A 19,743-nucleotide genomic window follows, 5' to 3' on the forward strand; every position below is an offset into this window, starting at 1 on the left:
ACAGACAGCATCCTCCTGTGTCAGGCAGCTGTCACAGACACCGGAGGATGCTGTGTATGCCGGCTCCTTCCTCCTCCAGAGCGGCACGCATCACAGGAGAGCTGCGGGCCGCGGGCCGCATCGGGAGGTCCCAGGGGCCAGATGCGGCCCGCGGGCCGGAGGTTCCCCACCCCTGGTCTATACAAACAATACAGTTCCAAAAGGATGAATACAGCAGTACCCACCAATTATTAGGTGGTCTTTTATTGTTTTAGCCATTATTACAGCCAGATTACAGCATTGGCTGTATAGTGGCCTCTTCTTACTACTTCTATACTAACCAGAGGCAGAAGAAGCATTGAGATGCTGCAAAATGGCCATTGCTCTGATGCTGTAATCTGACTATCGTGTGGCTATTACAGTAAAGGAAGATCTAATAATTGTTGTTGTATTAATCCTTTTAGAACTGTATTCTCAGTACATAAAATTTAATATTTTTGAGGAAAGGGCACTGTAGACAACTTTTTGTTTTCTGTTGACTTCTGGGGTGGTAGAGACTAGAGTCTACTGGAGTTTTATTTTTCGTTTTTTTTTTTTTTTAATTGTCTGCACACAGGCTTTACAGTGGTACCTCGGTTCTAGAACTGTTCTGGAAGGCAGTTTGAGAACCGAGCAGTGTCTTCCCATAGGGAATAATTTAAATGTGTTTAATTGGTTCCAGCACCAACCAATAATTACCTACAGTACCCATATATTAAGTTGAAAAGTGCCCAGTGTTATCACTACAGTACAAAGTGGCACTATACACTGTACAGTACATTATACTAAAAAAAAAATCAACAAAACCAGCAATTATAGTACAGTAGTCACCAACTCCTCACTCATCCTCTACCATAAAGAGTCCTTCCCCTCCCAGCACTGTAAAAGATGGGAGATGGTGGTGCACTGACTGTACTACTACTGTACTGTATATACACTCCAGCAGTCTTATACAGTACAGGATAGGAGATGGTGGTGCACTGACTGTACTACTACTGTACTGTATATGCACTCCAGCAGTCAGGAATTGGTGGTGCACTGACTGTACTACTACTGTACTGAATATACACTCCAGCAATCTTATACAGTACAGGATGGGAGATGGTGGTGCCCTGACTGTACTACTACTGTACTGTATATGCTCTCCAGCAGTCTTATACAGTACAGGATGGGGGATGGTGGTGCACTGACTGTACTACTACTGTACTGTATATGCTCTCCAGCAGTCTTATACAGTACAGGATGGGGGATGGTGGTGCACTGACTGTACTACTACTGTACTGTATATGCACTCCAGCAGTCTTATACAGCACTGTTCTGTATGTGAAGCCTAACCAGTGCTAAACTCACCAGGTACAACCCGCCATCCGCACTCCCAAAAACGTTCAGATATTGAGTACTTCAAGACTGGGTGCCTAAAAAGTGTTGAGTTCCAAGCAGTTTTAGAACCAAAGTACAACTCTATATATAAAGAACCTATGGAATAACTTACTTTAAGTGCAGCATTACATACACTCACCGGTACACCTGTCCAACTGCACGTTACCACTTAATTTCTAATCAGCCAATCACATGGCGGCAACTCAGTGCATTTAGGCATGTAGACATGGTCAAGACAATCTCCTGCAGTTCAAACCGAGCATCAGTATGGGGAAGAAAGGTGATTTGAGTGCCTTTGAACGTGGCATGGTTGTTGGTGCCAGAAGGGCTGGTCTGAGTATTTCAGAAACTGCTGATCTACTGGGATTTTCACGCACAACCATCTCTAGGGTTTACAGAGAATGGTCCGAAAAAGAAAAAACATCCAGTGAGCGGCAGTTCTGTGGGCGGAAATGCTTTGTTGATGCCAGAGGTCAGAGGAGAATGGGCAGACTGGTTCGAGCTGATAGAAAAGCAACAGTGACTCAAATAGCCAACCGTTACAACCAAGGTAGGCAGAAGAGCATCTCTGAACGCACAGTACCTCCAACTTTGAGGCAGATGGGCTACAGCAGCAGAAGACCACACCGGGTGCCACTCCTTTCAGCTAAGAACAGGAAACTGAGGCTACAATTTGCACAAGCTCATCGAAATTGGACAGTAGAAGATTGGAAGAACGTTGCCTGGTCTGATGAGTCTCGATTTCTGCTGCGACATTCGGATGGTAGGGTCAGAATTTGGCGTCAACAACATGAAAGCATGGATCCATCCTGCCTTGTATCAACGGTTCAGGCTGGTGGTGGTGGTGTCATGGTGTGGGGAATATTTTCTTGGCACTCTTTGGGCCCCTTGGTACCAATTGAGCATCGTTGCAACGCCACAGCCTACCTGAATATTGTTGCTGACCATGTCCATCCCTTTATGACCACAATGTACCCAACATCTGATGGCTACTTTCAGCAGGATAATGCGCCATGTCATAAAGCTAGAATCATCTCAGACTGGTTTCTTGAACATGACAATGAGTTCACTGTACTCAAATGGCCTCCACAGTCACCAGATCTCAATCCAATAGAGCATCTTTGGGATGTGGTGGAACGGGAGATTCGCATCATGGATGTGCAGCCGACAAATCTGCGGCAACTGTGTGATGCCATCATGTCAATATGGACCAAAATCTCTGAGGAATGCTTCCAGCACCTTGTTGTATCTATGCCACCAAGAATTGAGGCAGTTCTGAAGGCAAAAGGGGGTCCAACCCGTTACTAGCATGGTGTACCTAATAAAGTGGCCGGTGAGTGTATATACTACATGGAACTGGTACAAGTCTGTAATGAAGTCTTGTCTACAATGCCTTAGGCTATGTTCACACTTAATATGAGACCGGACGTTCCGTGACCAGCCGGCTCACGGAAAGGCCGGTCTCCGAAAAGATCACCGGCCGGATGATCTTTAGTGCCGCAGAGTTCTGATGCGGGCGCATCCATGCGCGCCCACTTCAGAACTCCCCACTAAATATGGAGCGTGCGGCCGGAGCCGCTCGCTCCACTGTGTGCACTGACTGGGTTTTCTGCGTCCGCTATTCAATGAATAGTGGCCGCAGAAGACTGACCGCTCGGGATTCCATAGACTGCAGTGTAACGTATATGTTCGTATTAATCACGGACATCATTGCAATTGGCAACAATGACCGTAGTTTTACAAAAATTTACGTAATGTGAACATAACCTAAGGCATCACAGTGAATTTTCCAAGGCTAGTGGATGAAATGTGTGTAACCTGACTCTAAGCAACCTTCACACTGTCAGGCAGCGAGACCCTTACAGTCTACATACTCTTTAGGCCATTTGCTATACAGTGTTACTTTATAAGTTGTTAAGTTTATGTTCACTGGCTACAAATTGTTGAAAACATTAATTTTCTTTGTCATCAAGATTTAATTGGACATTACATAATAATATTTAACCCTTCTACCTCCCTGTCTGTATTTTATGGCTGGATGCTATGGAAACTTACATAGTCATCACAGTTGTCTTGGTGTCATGAGATTCGCATTCCTTTCCCAACATGTGGTCTGTGTTTAGTTAGTAGTGCCAAGTTTGGTTCCTTGCACTGCCAGCTGTTGAATATCTTTAAACCGACAAATTAATAACAATTTAAAGTTATGTTTAACAAGAGTAAATAGCTTATGAGCTTCAACTATGACTTCTTTTAAAACCTTTAGACTCAGATTGTTGTATTTTTTTTATCTTTTAACCCTCTTTGACTTAAAGTGACAAAGTGTCGACTCCCTATTTTACAACCATTTTGGGAATCTAGATCATTGTGCAGCAAACTGTTACTTTAAGCAAGCACCCATCTGCTTGATAATTGCATGACCGGGGCTGCACAGACATTGTTAGCGATATCCGTGCAGCCCTTACTTAAAGGGAATGTGTCAGCAGAAAATAACTTGTTGTATAGATAATGATTTTATGTTAAACATAGTTTTTAAGAAATTTTGGTGACGATTTTTCAAATTTTCCATTTTAGTACCTACATTATAAAATAATCCTGAAATCTTGCAGTTTTCATTCTCACATGAAAACTAAAGCCCCTATTCCATGGGCTGACTGAAGCGTTTGCTCCTCGTTCCCCGCTCGCTGCTGCCGCTATTCCATGCAGCAACAGCGAGCGGTTGAGTCTGGGGGGGGACCCGCGGAGGGGCTGCCCGGGGGATTGCTGATCGTCCGGGCAGCCCATAGGATACAGCAGCTTCTGCCGCCGACGCTTCTATTCCATGGAGCGACGGCAGCAGATCGTTGCTGTATCAGTCGTTTGTTTTTCAACATGTTGAAAAAAAAACGACTGCAACGATCAGCCGACATGAACAATGTCGGCTGATCATTGCTGTCAATTCAACGGGACGATTATCGGCTGTAATGGCCGATGTCGGCCAAATACGGCCGATAATCGTTCCGTGGACTAGGGCCTAAGCAGAGACTTCCTGTGCTGCCAGTAGAGGTGAAAGTTGCTGTAAAGTGATCTCTACAGTATTACAGTGTCATGTGACACCAGTAGATTGAGGAGACAATAGCCGCCCCCTGTGGAATGACCTCTTCAAAGGTCACAGAGTACTTCAGTAATGTTTTACATTCATCTTTAGGCCATGTTCACACAACGTAAGTTCCGTAGTAATTTGTCACAGTGATATGGAACTTACGTTATGCTGAAGGCTGAGGGAATCCCTGCCAGAGTGTATACACATAGTATAGGCTCTGGCCAGGATTGCTAGTGGCATTGCGAAAAACTGACATGTCAGTTTTCTGCATCTGCTATATAATGAATAGCGACGGCAGAAAACCCTGTCAGTTCACACAATGTAGCATGCGGCTTTGGCCGCACGCTCCATTGTGTGCAGTGGGGAGTGCTGATGTGGGCGCGCATGGATGCGCCTGCATCAAAACTCAGCGGCGCTAATGATCATCCGGGCGGTACTGCAGTACCGGCAGGATGATCTTTTCTGAGACCGGCCATTCCGTGACCCGGCCGGTCTCTTACAGTGTCTGAACATAGTCTAAGGGGACAGACTCTGTCTATTGTCATCTATGTCCATAAGGCTGGCGGTAAAGCATGTCACTAAAAACAGCTTGGGCAAGATGGCAGCCTCCATAACAGTGTACAAAATGTGAAATAAAGTCAGAAAATAGAAACAGATTAGAATAAAAGAACAAGTTTTAGTGTCTGACTCTAATGAGTAAAAGAAAATCTAGGTGACACATTCCCAGTTTGGGTTCACACATATTCCGTTGTGAGGCTATGTTCACACTACACACATCGTATACACTCCGGCCTGGATCTGTGCGGCGCCGGAAAAAACTGACATGTCAGTTTTCTGCAGCCGGAATTCAGTGAAATCCGGCCACAGAAAGACCTGTCAGTTCACACAGTGAAGCAAGCGGCTCCGGCGGCCGGAAAGATCACCCGAAAAGAGCTCTCCGCGGCTGGAAAGATCACCCGGCCGGTACTTAAGTTAAGATGATCCGGGCTGAGACCGGCCGTTCCGTGACCCGGCCGGGGGTCTCGGAACGGCCGGGTGTTCACGTAGTGTGAACATAGCCTGAGTATGTAATTCTATTCAGAATGACCATACATTAACAATACAGCAGCGGCACTCACTGATCCATAAAAAAATGCTTTATTTCAGGTCAGATGCCTATGAACATACTGGTGCATTTAACAGGATGGAGCAACGATCTTTTTGCGCTACTGCGCTTGAATTAGAGATTCAAAATTTTTATGTTTTATTGGCAACCTTGTCACAATAGTAAATAATATTTACTTACCTTGGTCCTTCTTGCTCCCCTTCCGGGATTTCCAGTATCCCTGTGCTCCCTGCTTGTAACTGCTTTTGAGACTATGCATAAGAGCAGGACCTTCCTCCTCAGCCAATCACTGACTGAGGCAGGACACATAACTTCCTCTTTGAGCATTACTAAACTTTCATGTGTTCCCTATGGAAATGGTTAGCAGCCACCAGACTGTTCTAGTGCTGGTTTATTCCTCCGAGAACAAAAGGGTCGGGCAGTTAAAATCCAGTCGGGAGCCTCCTTATACTCGTGATTGAATTTTTGAAATAGCCAGTTATTAAAATACAAGAAAGGTTTAGTATTAGAAAGCTGAATAACTTTTCATCATATAGCAGTTGTTACACTTTATTTGCTAAGAATTGTACGTTTTTCCTCCTGTATATAGCTGCATTGCTTTACTCAGATCAGATGAGGTATTACTTTGAAGGCTTACTTTGGGGCTTAGACTTTAATGGAGTTGGTACAAGTTGCTGAAGTACATCTGGGATTAAACTTATTATTTATAGAAAAAGCTGAAAATAATTTTCGTGTATGGCATTAATGGTTTAAACTAAACAAAAGCTTAGTTTCCATGGAGACCTTTTTGTTAAATCTATTGGCATTCTGAATTATGGCAATGTATCATAATTATTCCTGCAAGGTACATCATGATATATACACTGCTGTGAAAACCGATCTGACCTCCCCCCACTCCCTTATTATTCTGTGTGTCACATTAAATGAATTCAACAGTTTTTGCATCCAGCCTACAAGATGCACCTGACTAACTCCACTGGCTTACACAGCAAAAAAATTACTACTTGCTAATTTAAAACTTCTATGGCGGTCCATGGAAATTGAGGGGTTAATGTTAGTAACTTTGGAAATGCTGTAGCACAAGTAATAGGTCCTTCCACAGGTGTCAAACTCAGGCCCTCCAGCTGTTTCAAAACTACAATTCCCATCATGCCTGGACAGCCAAAGCTAAAGCTTTGGCTGTCCAGGCATGCTGGGAATTGTAGTTTTGCAACAGCTGGAGGGCCTGAGTTGCAATGAGTGTCAAACAACGGCCATTGTTGCACTGAAAATTGTATTGATTCCAGTACACGTGTCCATTATTTCCATGGCCGTACCAAACAAGAGTTGTTTTTTAAAAAAACCACGACCGTTGTTTGCATTGACTTCAACGCAACACATTTTTCGATGACTAGAACGGCTGTTTTATTTGCAAATAGCGTCTCTTCTTGTCAGAAAAAAATATGTTGCGTGAAAATAGCCTTAGCCTTAGGTTTTGGCCAAAACGCGTCTAGCGTGGGTGAGCAATCACCATTTTTGTTATTTGGATTTCTGGTAACTAAAGGAAGGCTTTACGTTTAGCTGTAATGTTATACAGCAGGGTCAGTAAGTACAGAGGGAGCTTTATGGATTTCTGTAGCCTACTGCCTGAATGTAAGCCTTACTTCACCAAGCACAATGCCAAGTATCGTCATGGGGTAGCAGTCTAATAAGTCTGGGTTTGGTGAATGCCAGTAGAATGTTACCTGTCTAATTCCATTGTGCCATCTGTAAAGTTTGGTGAAGGAATACTTTTTGTTTTTCAAGAGTTGGTTCAGGCCCCTTAATGATGATTTAGCATATAAAGAGATCTAAAGAATTGTATGCTTCCAAATTTGTGGGAAGAGTTTAGGGTAGGCCCTTTCCTCATCCGGCATGGAAGTGGTGAGGTACACAAAGTAAGTTCCATAAAGTCATGGTTGGGTGAGCTTGGTGTGAAAGAACTCTACTGTCCTCCACAGAGCACTGACTTCAACCTCATCTAACACCTTCGGGATGTACTGGAATGACTTGTCCAGCATCGGTGTCTGATGAATGGCCAAAAATTCCTTAAAAATGCATTTCAAAATCTTCCCTGAAGTCTAGTGTAATCTGCCTAAAGGGAGCTTTTAGAGTGGTGATGCTGCCCCCACTGAGGGCAGCATATTAAAGAGACAGAAAGCTCTCCCGAGCAACTTGTTATCTCATCAGAGAAACTCTGAGGCTGCCGGAAGAGCTTCGGAAGAAGCCGGGAACGGGCCCCAAGTGAGTTAACTGTTTGTTTCTTTTGTAGTGGTCGACCCACTACAAAAGTGGGCCATTTTTTAACTCCTCCACCATGTGGGGCGTCCATACCCAGCGTATAAAACGACCCCCGACTTCTAAGAAGAAGTTTTTCGGGGTTAAAAAGTCGTCTTATATGCCAAAAAATACGGTAATAAAAATTTTGTTAAAAATTTGTTTGTTTGGACGTCGATCATTTTTAGGTCTAATAACGTCCGTTGTTTAGAAATAATAGACATCATTGAAAAATAACATACATTACTTGGCCTCAAAATGTCCAAAAATATTGAATGGCTCAAAAAAAATGGTGTGTAAACAGCGTGCGCCATGTTTTGACCAAATGTCATGCAAAATGCAAAAAAAAATGGTGCTGTGCTTCCAGCAGTGTACTTTATGGCAGCACTTTTTGATTTTTCAGTTTGGTGGTTTAGCTGCTTCACACATGTAATAAGTGGCCATTAACCTGAATACTTGCAGGAAAAAAAACTCGCCCTTCTGGTAACATTTTCCATAACACAGATAATAAAATCTGTTTTTATATTTCCTGTATACAGTAAAAAGTAAAGTAAGTGTGGAACCATAAAGGAAGTTATCCATCTTTACACTCCCCATGGCTTTTACCTTTAAAGATTTGTTTCCATTGATGTGCTATCAAATTGAACTGGAAAGTGGAGTCTTGCTGTTCTTCAACATGAAAGGTTCTCTTTCCCTTTTTTTCAGTGGATTGGTGGCTGAACAGACAAGCGAACATGCATAGGTGTTATATAGACTTCCAAGGGTGGTTACTATCAGACTATCTTCAGACATGTTTTTGACCAGCTATATTTTTGGCCTGGAAGAAAATGCTGCACAAAAACAGCGTTGGTGGCCGCATACCACCAATCTGGTCTCCGGTTGCTTCCTGGGAGACTCGGGTGTTAGCTCCGCTCAGCCAGTCTGCGTAGTGGGATCCCACCTTGGGCGCTGACTGGCCTAGCAGACCTCACCTGTCACGACTCGTGTTCCCGCTCAGACCAGCGAGCGGCTCGGGACCAGAGCGGCGGTGCTGGAGCAGGGGGAGGTAAGAGCATGTTATTTCTTTTATCTTCCCCCTCACCAGCACTTGCTAAAAAAAATGGGTCTGGCTGGACTTCTCCTTTAGATGGGTATTGTCATTTAAAAGAGAGACGTGTCAACTTCAGAGAGACGTATTAGTTTTGATCGGTCACAGTCTGAGCATTTAGACTGTGACTGATCAGGAGAACGAGCTAGAAGAAGTCTGTGTGCATTCGCTCTGTGTCACATGACCTAGATGGACTTTCAGTGTAATTGAATGGGGTCTGGGTAGGTCTAAGACAGAGTGGGGAGGGTAGTACTTAGCAAAGTAGACTTCTCCGCGCTTGTCAGAGTCTCAATGTTCAGACTAATTCGTTACCAATAAATTGACCTATAAAAACTTTTCATCCGTCTTTGACATCAGTTCAGAGCTGGTGTAGATAACAACAGCTACAGATTCATCAAATTTACTGAGGGGCATGAGGCATGGAAGTGGGGGTTTAATTAAAGGGGGTAGTGTGGCGCTAAGAAATTATTCACAAAATAACACAATAACACACAAAGTTATACAACTTTTGTAATCTATGTTATGTATGTGAATGGCCCCCTTCCCCGTGTTCCCCGACCCCCGCCCGTGGACCCGGAAGTGTAGTGCATTATACATACCTGATACGTGTCGACCCCCGTCCGCCGTCTTCTGACAGTGATGTAATCTTTGGGAGGCCGGCCGACCCGCTCCTGCCGTCCCTCATGCCGGCCCCCCTCTGCCGCGTCATAACTGTGCTCAGCCGCGATTGGCTGAGCATAACTGTTGGTATTGATTGACAGCCATTCCTTTGGTTACTTATTTTAGTATATGCACTTCTCGAAGTACATTTCTGTTTTTTATTTTGTGTTAGGTAAATGAATTCTTTCTTTTTTAACTTTATCTTTGCTTATTTATATGTAAAACTGAATACATGACTGTACCAAGTACGCTTTATATAGTGTTATGTACTTAACATAATGCTGATTCCAATAATTATATGTGCATCTATATCATCTAGTTTTTATAAAATTATAGTTGAAGCATTTATAGTTAAACCAGTTTTTTGTGCTGTATATTTATATATTGCTTTCTCTTTGCAGGCCAAGCTGATGAACTACATCAGCAAGCAGCTTCAGTGCAAGCTTCAAGTGCCTCATCCTGAGAGAACACAGATGCTGAACAGGTATCCTAAAGTCACTGACTGGCTCTATACAACTGGTGTGAGAAATGAGGTGGTACAGGTAAGTACATTTTCCCATTTATGCTTTAAACACATAGGGGCAAATTTGTCACCCGGCATATGTCACAGAACAGGCGTAAGCCATGGCAGAAATCCACTCCAGAGCAGGTGGAGATTGTTACTAAGAGGTATGCGTCTCCAAATGCCAGAAAAGTCTAAAAATGTTAGGCTAATTTTGTGTGTAAAATAAGTAGTGTTGTGTTGAGCTTGAAGGGTCTCTTCTTTATGACATTTATTTGCTGTAGTGGGTTACCGAGCCAATTTAAATTTTTGCACTTTCGTTTTCTCCTCCTCGTGTATATAAGGCCATTTTTCTACCTAGACACCAAGATGAGCCCTTATTTTTTGCGCCACTAATTGTACTTTGCAATGGCAGACATAATTTTTGCCAAAAATATGCCATGAAAGCAAAAAAAATTATATGGCTGGTGAAATAGAAGAAAAAAATGTAATTTTTTTTTAATTTGGGGGGGGGGGGGTTGTTTTTACGCCATTTTTCCTAGGGTAAAACTGACATGTTATATATGTTCCACAAGTCAGTATGATTACGACGATATGTAACTTGCATAACTGGTATTTTATTTGATGTCTTTCAAAAATTATAACCTTTTAAAAATATATGTTTCTTAAAATTGCTCTATTACCATGCTTATTACGCTTTTATCCATTGGTCTATGGGGTTTATGTGTGAGGTGTCATTTTTTTGCACCATCATGTGTACTTTCTATTGGTACCTTGTTTGTGTATTTGCGACATTTTGATCGCTTTTTATCACAAATATATCAAAAATGTGCAATTTTGCACTTTGGAATTTTTGGAATAGATATACTGCATAGATCAATGAGATCGGTGTTCTATTGCTCTCGGCTGCTGCAGCCCCCTTTACCATTTTATAAATAAAACACATAAAAATAAATAAACATATAATATACTGTAGCGTGTGTAATCGTCCAATCTATTAAAATAAAACAATATGGTTCCTGCACGGTGAACGGCATAAACCAGAAGCAGTAATTTTTTAATATTGATCAATACGGCTCATCTACACAAATATGGTACTAATAAAAACTAGAGATCATGACGCAAAAAATTACACCCCATACAGCCCCGTGGGTGAAAAAATAAAAGCTCTAAGATTCACAATAGGGCCATCGTAATCAAACCTATTTGCAAAAAAAAAAGGTTAAAGGTTTTGCTGTTAATGAAAATAGTAAAACATTAGAAAAGCTATGTAAACTGCGTATCACTGTATTCAGACTGACCTATAGAATATATGTCATGTCAGTTTTACCGTACTGCAATACGTAAACAAGGAACCCCTCAAAAATTTGCAGCATTATGTTTTTTCGTGGAGCAGACAGCGCAATTGATCACACTTTCTGAAGGCACTGCAGACAAGATCGTCGTTTTCTGTTGTGTGTGACTGCAGCCTAAAGGCCCTATTACAGGAAACAATTATCGCCGTATTCATGCAATATCGGCCGTTAAGGACGATAATCGTCTTGTGTAATAGAAGGCAACGATCAGCTGACATGAACGAGGTCAGTTGATCGTTGCAGTTGTTTGACTTTCAACATATTGAAAGACAAACGATTAAGATAGCAGCGATCTGCTGCTGTTGCTTAATGGAATAGGAGTGGTGGTAGCAGACCGCTGCCATCTGCTATGGGCTGCCTGGACGATCTAGTGATCAACCGGACAGCCACCCCACAGCTCCTCGTGGCTCCCGACTCTCACCCGCTTGCTGCCGCCGCGTGTAATGGCGTCTACAGCGAGCGGGGAATGAGGAGCAAGCTGACACGCTGACAGTGCTCATTTGCTTTTCTCAGTCGCCCCGTGTAATAAGGCTATGTTCACACAACATACTGTTTATGAAAAGAACTGCCATTTTTTGTAACACAATGGCCGTTCTTTTCATAATGAAATTATTTGCATTGAAGTCATTGCAAACAATGACCGTTGTTCACATAGTGTAGCGAACAACCACAGTTGTTCAACAGAGCCGCAAAAAAAATGAATACACTGTACTTTGCATTGAAGTCAATAGAATTTTATTACAGGACACACCCTAATGGGACAGCAGTCTATGTTGGGCTAAAATAATGTTCCTATGGCTGATATTTCAATGTCAGCTGTAGAAACATGCTAAGCAACGGCCGTTGTTTGTACAGCATGTGAACATAGCCTAAGGGCCATTTGGCCCGATTCGGTCGATTATCGTTCGGTGAAATAAAGAGAACGATCAGCCGATGATTGTGTCATCGGCTGATCGTTCATTTAGGGACAGACCTAAAATCATCTTTCCCTCACCGCGCATCGCTACGGTTGAATATCAGTGCACGGCGGGCGACTGACGATTTGACAAGCAGCAGCAGCATACATTACCTGTCCAGGCTTCTTCTCCGCGCTGTCTTCATCCCCTGGTCCCGCGCGCTCTATCTTCAGAATGGCCGGTCATTCTGAAGATAGAGCGCGCGGGACCCGGGGATGAAGACAGAGCGGAGCAGAAGCCTGGACAGGTAATGTATGATGCTGCAAGGACATCGGTAACAATGTCCTTGCAGCCCTCGCTCAACGATCATCAGGCCGTGGAATAGGCCCAGTAAACGAATGGCTATCTAGCAGATCGTTTACATTGTTGATCGGGCCCTCCTCGGCCCGTGGAATAGGACCCTTAGTGTGCATGTATACTTATACTCATAGATTGTAAGCTCTTGTAACTGTATTGACAATTATGATCGTAGTTCTGTAATGTCTGATTTATCTAAATATGTCTGCCCAGAATTGTAAAGCACCATGGCTGATGCTAGTTAAATAAAGATGATTGTTATTATTTGTATGGAACCTCTGGCTGTAGTATATGTAGTATATACTGTGTGTGTGTGTGTGTGTGTGTGTGTGTATATGTATATATATATATATATATATATATATATATATATATATATATATATATATATATATATATAATATATGTATCCAGTGCCTCATGTGCTTTGTGCCTGATTGGTTGTAATACAGTTAATGGCGAGGTTTCTGTAGAATACTGGTATAAGATGTCTTATTCTCTGAGCAGCTATCTGTTCCTTTTCCTTTGCAGATTGTGGGAATTAATTATCACTTTGTTGCTGATCAACACCCTCTCCTCCCCCATGCGTGCTTTGCTCACTGATGTAGCTGTATGCTTCGCGCTGGATACTACATGTTCTGTGCAATCTGTTCTCTAGGAGCCAGATATATTTTCTTTCTCTGGAATACACTTCTTATAATATTCTAGCCAGTCTGACATGAATCCATTATATCCAAATGTTCAGGATTAAAGGTAATGCACATTCATTAAAGGAGAAGTCCGGCGTTTTTTTTTTATTTTAAATTCCGTCAGGGAAGAACATCATAAGGAACAACTACTTACCTCTCCCCGGGCCCATGAATCGATGTGCCAGAAGGTCCTGCGGGCCCCCAACCTGAAGGCATTTTCCCCCGAGTTGGGATGATGTCACAACTCGGGGGTGAAAATGCCTGACTCCGCTGGTGGACAGCCTACTCAACCAATCAGTGACTGGAGCAGTGCCACACCCCAGTCACTGACTGGCTGAGCGGACTGTCAATCTGCCAGGTTGTGTTGTTTGCTGAGAAGAAGATCTGGAGGCCAATCCGGCACTGGACAGGCACAGGGACAGGTGAGTAGTGGTAGTTAAAATGTTCCCCCTCTGCCCCTGCCTTTTCCAAACATAATTGCAGCCCCGGACTTCCCCTTTACCACTAAAATAAAAGAGGTCCTACAGTATCCTTAATATAAAGAACCGAGCCCATCACTGTAGCCCCCATAGGAATAGTGACTCAACTTTTTATGCTCCTAAACAGTAAACTAGGCTTGTTATTCAGTGGTTCATAGACAGCTAGAGATGAGCGAACCTGGAGCATGCTCAAGTCCATCCGAACCCGAACTTTCAGCATTTGATTAGCGGTGGCTGCTGAAGTTAAATAAAGCCCTAAGACTATGTGGAAAACATGGATATAGTCATAGGCTGTATCCATGTTTTCCAGACAACCTTAGAGCTTTATCCAACTTCAGCAGCCCCCGCTAATCAAATGCTGAACGATCGGGTTCGGATGGACCCGAACCCGGTTCGCTCATCTCTATAGACAGCCCTTCTGACTCTGAGTGCATAGGTGGATTTTATCAGGTGTGACATTTCCTTTTAGAGTTCCCATAACAAACTAAAACAATTTCACCGATGTGATATGTAAAGGGTTTATTTTACATGTATTTTATAGCAGGAAAAGCTATTAAGGTCAAACAATTGAAATTTAGCAATTGCAACGATTTATCAACCTACCTAAAAAATACAATCATTTTTTTTCCACAGCAATCTGTCACGGCTCAGCTTCATATCTTAATAAGCTCTGGTAAAATATGAATGTCTGTGATTGGTTGCTAAGGGCAAAACCAGACCGTTCTGATTCCATGCAGATAGAGAAATCTAGGTCTTTTTGTCTTCCACAAAAAAAAAAAAAAAAGACAAAGCCCCTGAGTTTGCATAGTAGGGTCTCTAGGGTGATATTTGATGGGGTGTGGAAGTGATAAAATGTGACATTCACGGAACAGAGCCAAACATAACAAATGTGAACGCTGTATTGGCAGCACGTATCCATTGTGTGCTTGACTTGTAAAGTGATTCAACTGGAAAGAGGGACATATTTTACAATTGTTGTAATGGGCATACATACCAGGCCCCTGACGGTAACTTCTCAGAGATCAGGGTATTATGGCCATTGAATGACAAATAGGGGAACAAATGAGATGTGACTAAAACACATAAAAATGTGCTTGTCAGGTGAACTTGTGTGTAGCAGAAATACTCCTTGCTTGTCTTCCTTATATCTATGCCATATTACATCCACCAATGACACCAGTATACAAATGTTACATAGAGGAATATGTTGATACAGTGTAGCGTATGCATCTATGTCAGTTTCAGATGTGATTCCCTATTGTGACTAATATTAATAAAACCATATTGTACTACATATAATACTGCAATAAGACATATTAAAGGAAGTCCGTTGCTGTAGTAGTATTTTTTGCTAAATGTTTCGGCATTTGATTTGTTAAAGTTTGTATTTAAACGAGAAGTCTGGTGAAATATAAAAAACTACAGGGGAGGCAGTGGGTTGAGAGAACACAAAATTTATACCTGCCAGTCCCTGTTTCCCTCTCCAGAAACCAGGACCTTGACTGCTGTGCATCCCTTTCTTATTCTGATAGCTGACTCTGGTTGCTATTGGCAAATTAGTTAATAAAGGGGTCCATTGTTCAGGATCTTCATTTCTTAGCCAGAGCCAAGAACGGTTACAAAGACCATCTCACATTTTAGGGGACTCGTCCTATCATGCATTACTCTTGGTTCTTATTTTTGTCCGCACAGACCCTGCAAAATTAACAGAGCTCCAACATAAGTGTGAACCTAGTCATACAGATATCCCATTCATTAAGCCAGGTACTATGGAAGGTCTCATTTCTTCTGTCAGGTTAATGCTCACTTGCTCCTCGTTCCGAACTCACTGCCAGCGCTATTACATGCACCAACAGCGAGTGGGTAGGTGACAGGGGCACGGGGTGGGGGGGGGGGGGGGGGAGGGCGCAAAGGAGATCTTCCTGGGGGCCCATAGAAGATGGCAGCGGTCTACTAGTAACAATCTGCTACTGCCGCTCTGTGTAATAGGAGAGGCGGCAGTAGCAGATTGTTACTATGGCAGTAGCAGATTGTTATCACGAAGCGGGTTTTGGTTGTAATGGCCGATAATCGGCCAAATACGCCCAATAATTGATTTGTGTAATAGGGCCTTAAAGGGGTTATCCAGCGCTACAGAAACATGGCCACTTTCCCCCCTACTGTTGTCTCCAGTTCAGGTGCAGTTTGCAATTAAGCTCCATTTACTTCAATGGAACTGAGTTTCAAAACCCCACCCAAACTGGAGACAACAGTAGGGGGAAAGTGGCCATGTTTTTGTAGCGCTGGATAACCCCTTTAAGTCACAGCTAATGGATGATATAGCGGATGGAGGACTATAACTGTGCATGCCCGGAAGTAAAAATGGATATGTTAAACCTTTGGAAACATAAGCCTTAACTTTTTCATCAGTAAAAAAGTATACGTCGGGTATATGTTTCTCAGGCAGGACAAAAAAAAAACATGATAAACCATGAAAAAAAAATTGATCCAAATATAAACAAAGCAAAAATGTAAACAAAAGTGTTACACTACATTTTACCAAACAAAGTTTATAGGGCACATTTATCAAAAGGCAAAAATGTGTGCCTTTTCGGTGGTGTACACCAGGAGTACGCGTCAGAAGGGGCCGCAAGGCGGAGAAGAGGTGCGGCCTCAGCCTGCTTCTTATTTATCACTGATTACGTCTGGAAGCAGGTATAACCATAGCAGAAATGCCTGCTCCGGATCTCTCTCTCTGCCCGCTGTGTGGAAGGTACAGGTTTACTAGATTTTCTAAAAGGAGTGCATATGCCTTTTTCATGCATTTAAATATATAGCCTCGACAAATAGCGAAAATGTGATGCAAACCCGGACATTAAACTATTAGAAACCAATAGATCTGTCCTATAAAGAGCCATACATCTGTGTCATCCGTATATCATCTGGATGGGTGTTTTTTTAGAGTTGAGCGAACCTCGAGCATGCTCGAGTCCATCCGAACCCGAACTTTTGGCTTTTGATTAGCTGTGGCTGCTGAAGTTGGATAAAGCCCTAAGGCTATGCGGAAATCATGGATATAGTCATTGGCTGTATCCATGTTTTCCAGACAACCTTAGAGCTTTATCTAAGTTCAGCAGCCCCAGCTAATCAAATGCTGAAAGTTCGGGTTCGGATCGACTCGAACCCAAACCCGGTTTGCTCATCTCTAGTGTTTTCAGCTTCTGAATGTGAGCAGTAGTCCTTCTATTAATTGAACTGAAGAACATATATGCTTTTCTTGAAAACATGGGGTGAACTTTTGTGATCTCCTGTGTCGCAGTGACACCTAAGAGAAGCCAGTTCTGCCCTCTGCCTCTCTGAGGAGGGCTGTGTGGCATCTGTTAGTTGACTCATCCCAGATGCCTCGTTGTAACCTAGACACTTGTCCTATGTTTTTCAAAGCTATTTTGCAGAGATTTGTAGTCTGATGTAAAAATAGGTTACCAGGCTGGAAAGCCCCGAAGCTGGCAGTCTCAGTCATGCCACAAATACAGGCTCCCTCGTAATGCTCAAGTATGTGCTGATTCGCCGCTTTGTGACAGGCTCCTATATTTGACCAGTGACTCTCTAGTTGACTGCAGTCATTGTGAAGTCCTAAGCCCCTCTGCATTTACTTGCTGTCTGTAAATAGTCCATCCCCGGCATGCACAAGAATGATCCGGGCTCGCATTCTGCTGAGAGATTAGTCTGACAATGCACTGTTGTTGCACCAGGCAGCAGTCAGAATGTCTAACAGGGATCACAAGCAGCCAGTCACACTGAGGTGCCTGAGAGGATTGTTCTGCAGAGACCTCACAGACAGGAAGGTATGTTGGCTATTTACTGTGCTCTCTTCTCACACTTGTCACCTGTTGGGAAGTGGACGCTTCAATTATCTCTGTCAGATGTAGCAGAGCCGAGTTTGCTAGATGTAGTCGAATATAGGGTTTCTCTTTATCTAGTTTTCTGTGTTTTTTTTTTACTGCGTATCTTTACACGGTCTTATCCCAAGGTATAAATGATGCAGCCCTTAAGCATGGAACGACAATTTTTTTTTATCTCTGCCATATCTGTTTACCTGTGAATCTTTTTGCATTGAAAATCTTTCAAATGTCTTCATCGCCTTATAGAATTAGCTTTGTCTTTGCACGCCTAACGAATTCTTTCAGCCTACGAGAGGATTCTTAAAATGCCTTATGTTAGGTGACTAACGCTATATTTTTATTTTACACCCTTAAAGGAAAACTCATTATTTTTTTAATAATCTGTCCAACAGTGATATATGTAACGTAAGGGGAATTATTGAAGTCTGAATGGTCCTCGTTTTTTAACCTATTGTGGACACTAAGAAACGTTCTGTGTATTGATGATATTAATTCTGTATAAGGAGAAGGCAGCTGACTAGGTGGCGCTCTGTGTGCCATGCTGCACCTTATTATTGATAGCAGGGGTAGGGAACATTAGCTCTCCAGCTGTAGCTAAACTACAACTTCCATCATGCCTGGACAGCCAAAGCTTTAGCTCCAGGCATGATGGGAGTTGTAGTTCTGCAACAGCTAGCGAGCCAAGGTTCTTTACCCCTGATCTATACCATGCATTTAATATTCTGTTTACAACCTGTTGTACATGTGCCCCAGCCGGTATACACCATGGGGGAGATTTATCAAACATGGTGTAAAGTAGAGTTGGCCCAGTTGCCCCTAGCAACTAATCAGATTCCACCTTTCATTTTCTAAAGAATCTGTGAAGAATGAAAGGTGGAATCTGATTGGTTGCTAGGGGCAACTGAGCCAGTTTCACTTTACACCATGTTGATAAATCTCCCCCATGTCTGTTTGGGGTTTTCAGACCATTCTTATGCTTTAATAAGTGCATTACAATGTATCAAAGCCTTGATTTATAATGTTTTTGAGTGTATTGAAGGAAACGCTACACGCTACACAAAGTTGCTTAGTGGGAAAGGCTCATGGTTTGAGCTATCGTTAAACGTATGACGCTTTCTGTGTTTCACTTTATTATTTGTATTCTCAACATTTTCATTTTTACAATAATTGCGTCACCAGATAATAATTTTGGTATAGCGCCACCTGCTGTTCTTTTTCAGTAGCTTTACTCTGTCCACCTCCATAAACATGCAGCTGTGCACACACATGCTTAGTCCTGCATAGTTCATAGTGGGTAGTCACACGTTCTGTGCACAGTCCGTAAATACAGACACTGCGGTACAGAATGGAATTTGTACTTCCCAACCTCATTATTTATGATGCCAGAAGCTTTGAAACTGGTTAAATCTTCGCGCTACTGTACTGACACTGTAAGATCCAACATAATTCTATTGATTTGAAAACTCCAATTTAAAAACTTTTGAAATGTCTCTTTGACGTGTCAAAATTTTTTTGTGATGACAGTGTCTCTTTAAGGGATCCTGAGGTTATGTGCTACATATATATATATATGAAAGGGAAAGTGGAGAAGAGAAATGGGGAGTGGCTGGAGAAATCCACTAGCGGACAGATTCCAAAGAGGGTACATGGGTTGACTATATTAGATCTCACCCCAGTGCTTGCTTAGTTGTGCTTTATAATGTCCATGATTCTGCTTCTTGGTGCTTACTATAATCGCATAGTATTTATAGTGCAGTGTATCGCCACCATCACAGAGCTAGGCTATACCCACTAGCTTAGGGGTAACTGAAAATTAGCTATGAAGCCTGCAAAGCAGAAATACCCCCAATGTTGCTCTAATATTAGATCATGGATGTATGTGATATGTATGTATGTATGTAGGTAGGTTGAGCTCTATCAGACGTGGTAATGTATTGTCACATGGCATTAGAGCACACAG

At 42.6% G+C, this 19,743-nt stretch overlaps 1 protein-coding gene across 1 annotated transcript in view; it reads left to right on the plus strand.

The window, feature by feature from the left end:
- KSR1 (kinase suppressor of ras 1) overlaps positions 1-19,743 on the plus strand; it is a 116,627-nt gene that overhangs the window by 44,762 nt on the left and 52,122 nt on the right. The window contains exon 2 of the mRNA XM_069971125.1: positions 10,026-10,166. Within this exon, the coding sequence (XP_069827226.1) occupies positions 10,026-10,166 (141 nt within the window). The remainder of the gene's footprint in view (positions 1-10,025; positions 10,167-19,743) is intronic.

The sequence above is a fragment of the Dendropsophus ebraccatus genome, chromosome 5 (genome assembly GCF_027789765.1).
Source record: "Dendropsophus ebraccatus isolate aDenEbr1 chromosome 5, aDenEbr1.pat, whole genome shotgun sequence".
Classification (NCBI taxonomy): domain Eukaryota; kingdom Metazoa; phylum Chordata; class Amphibia; order Anura; family Hylidae; genus Dendropsophus; species Dendropsophus ebraccatus.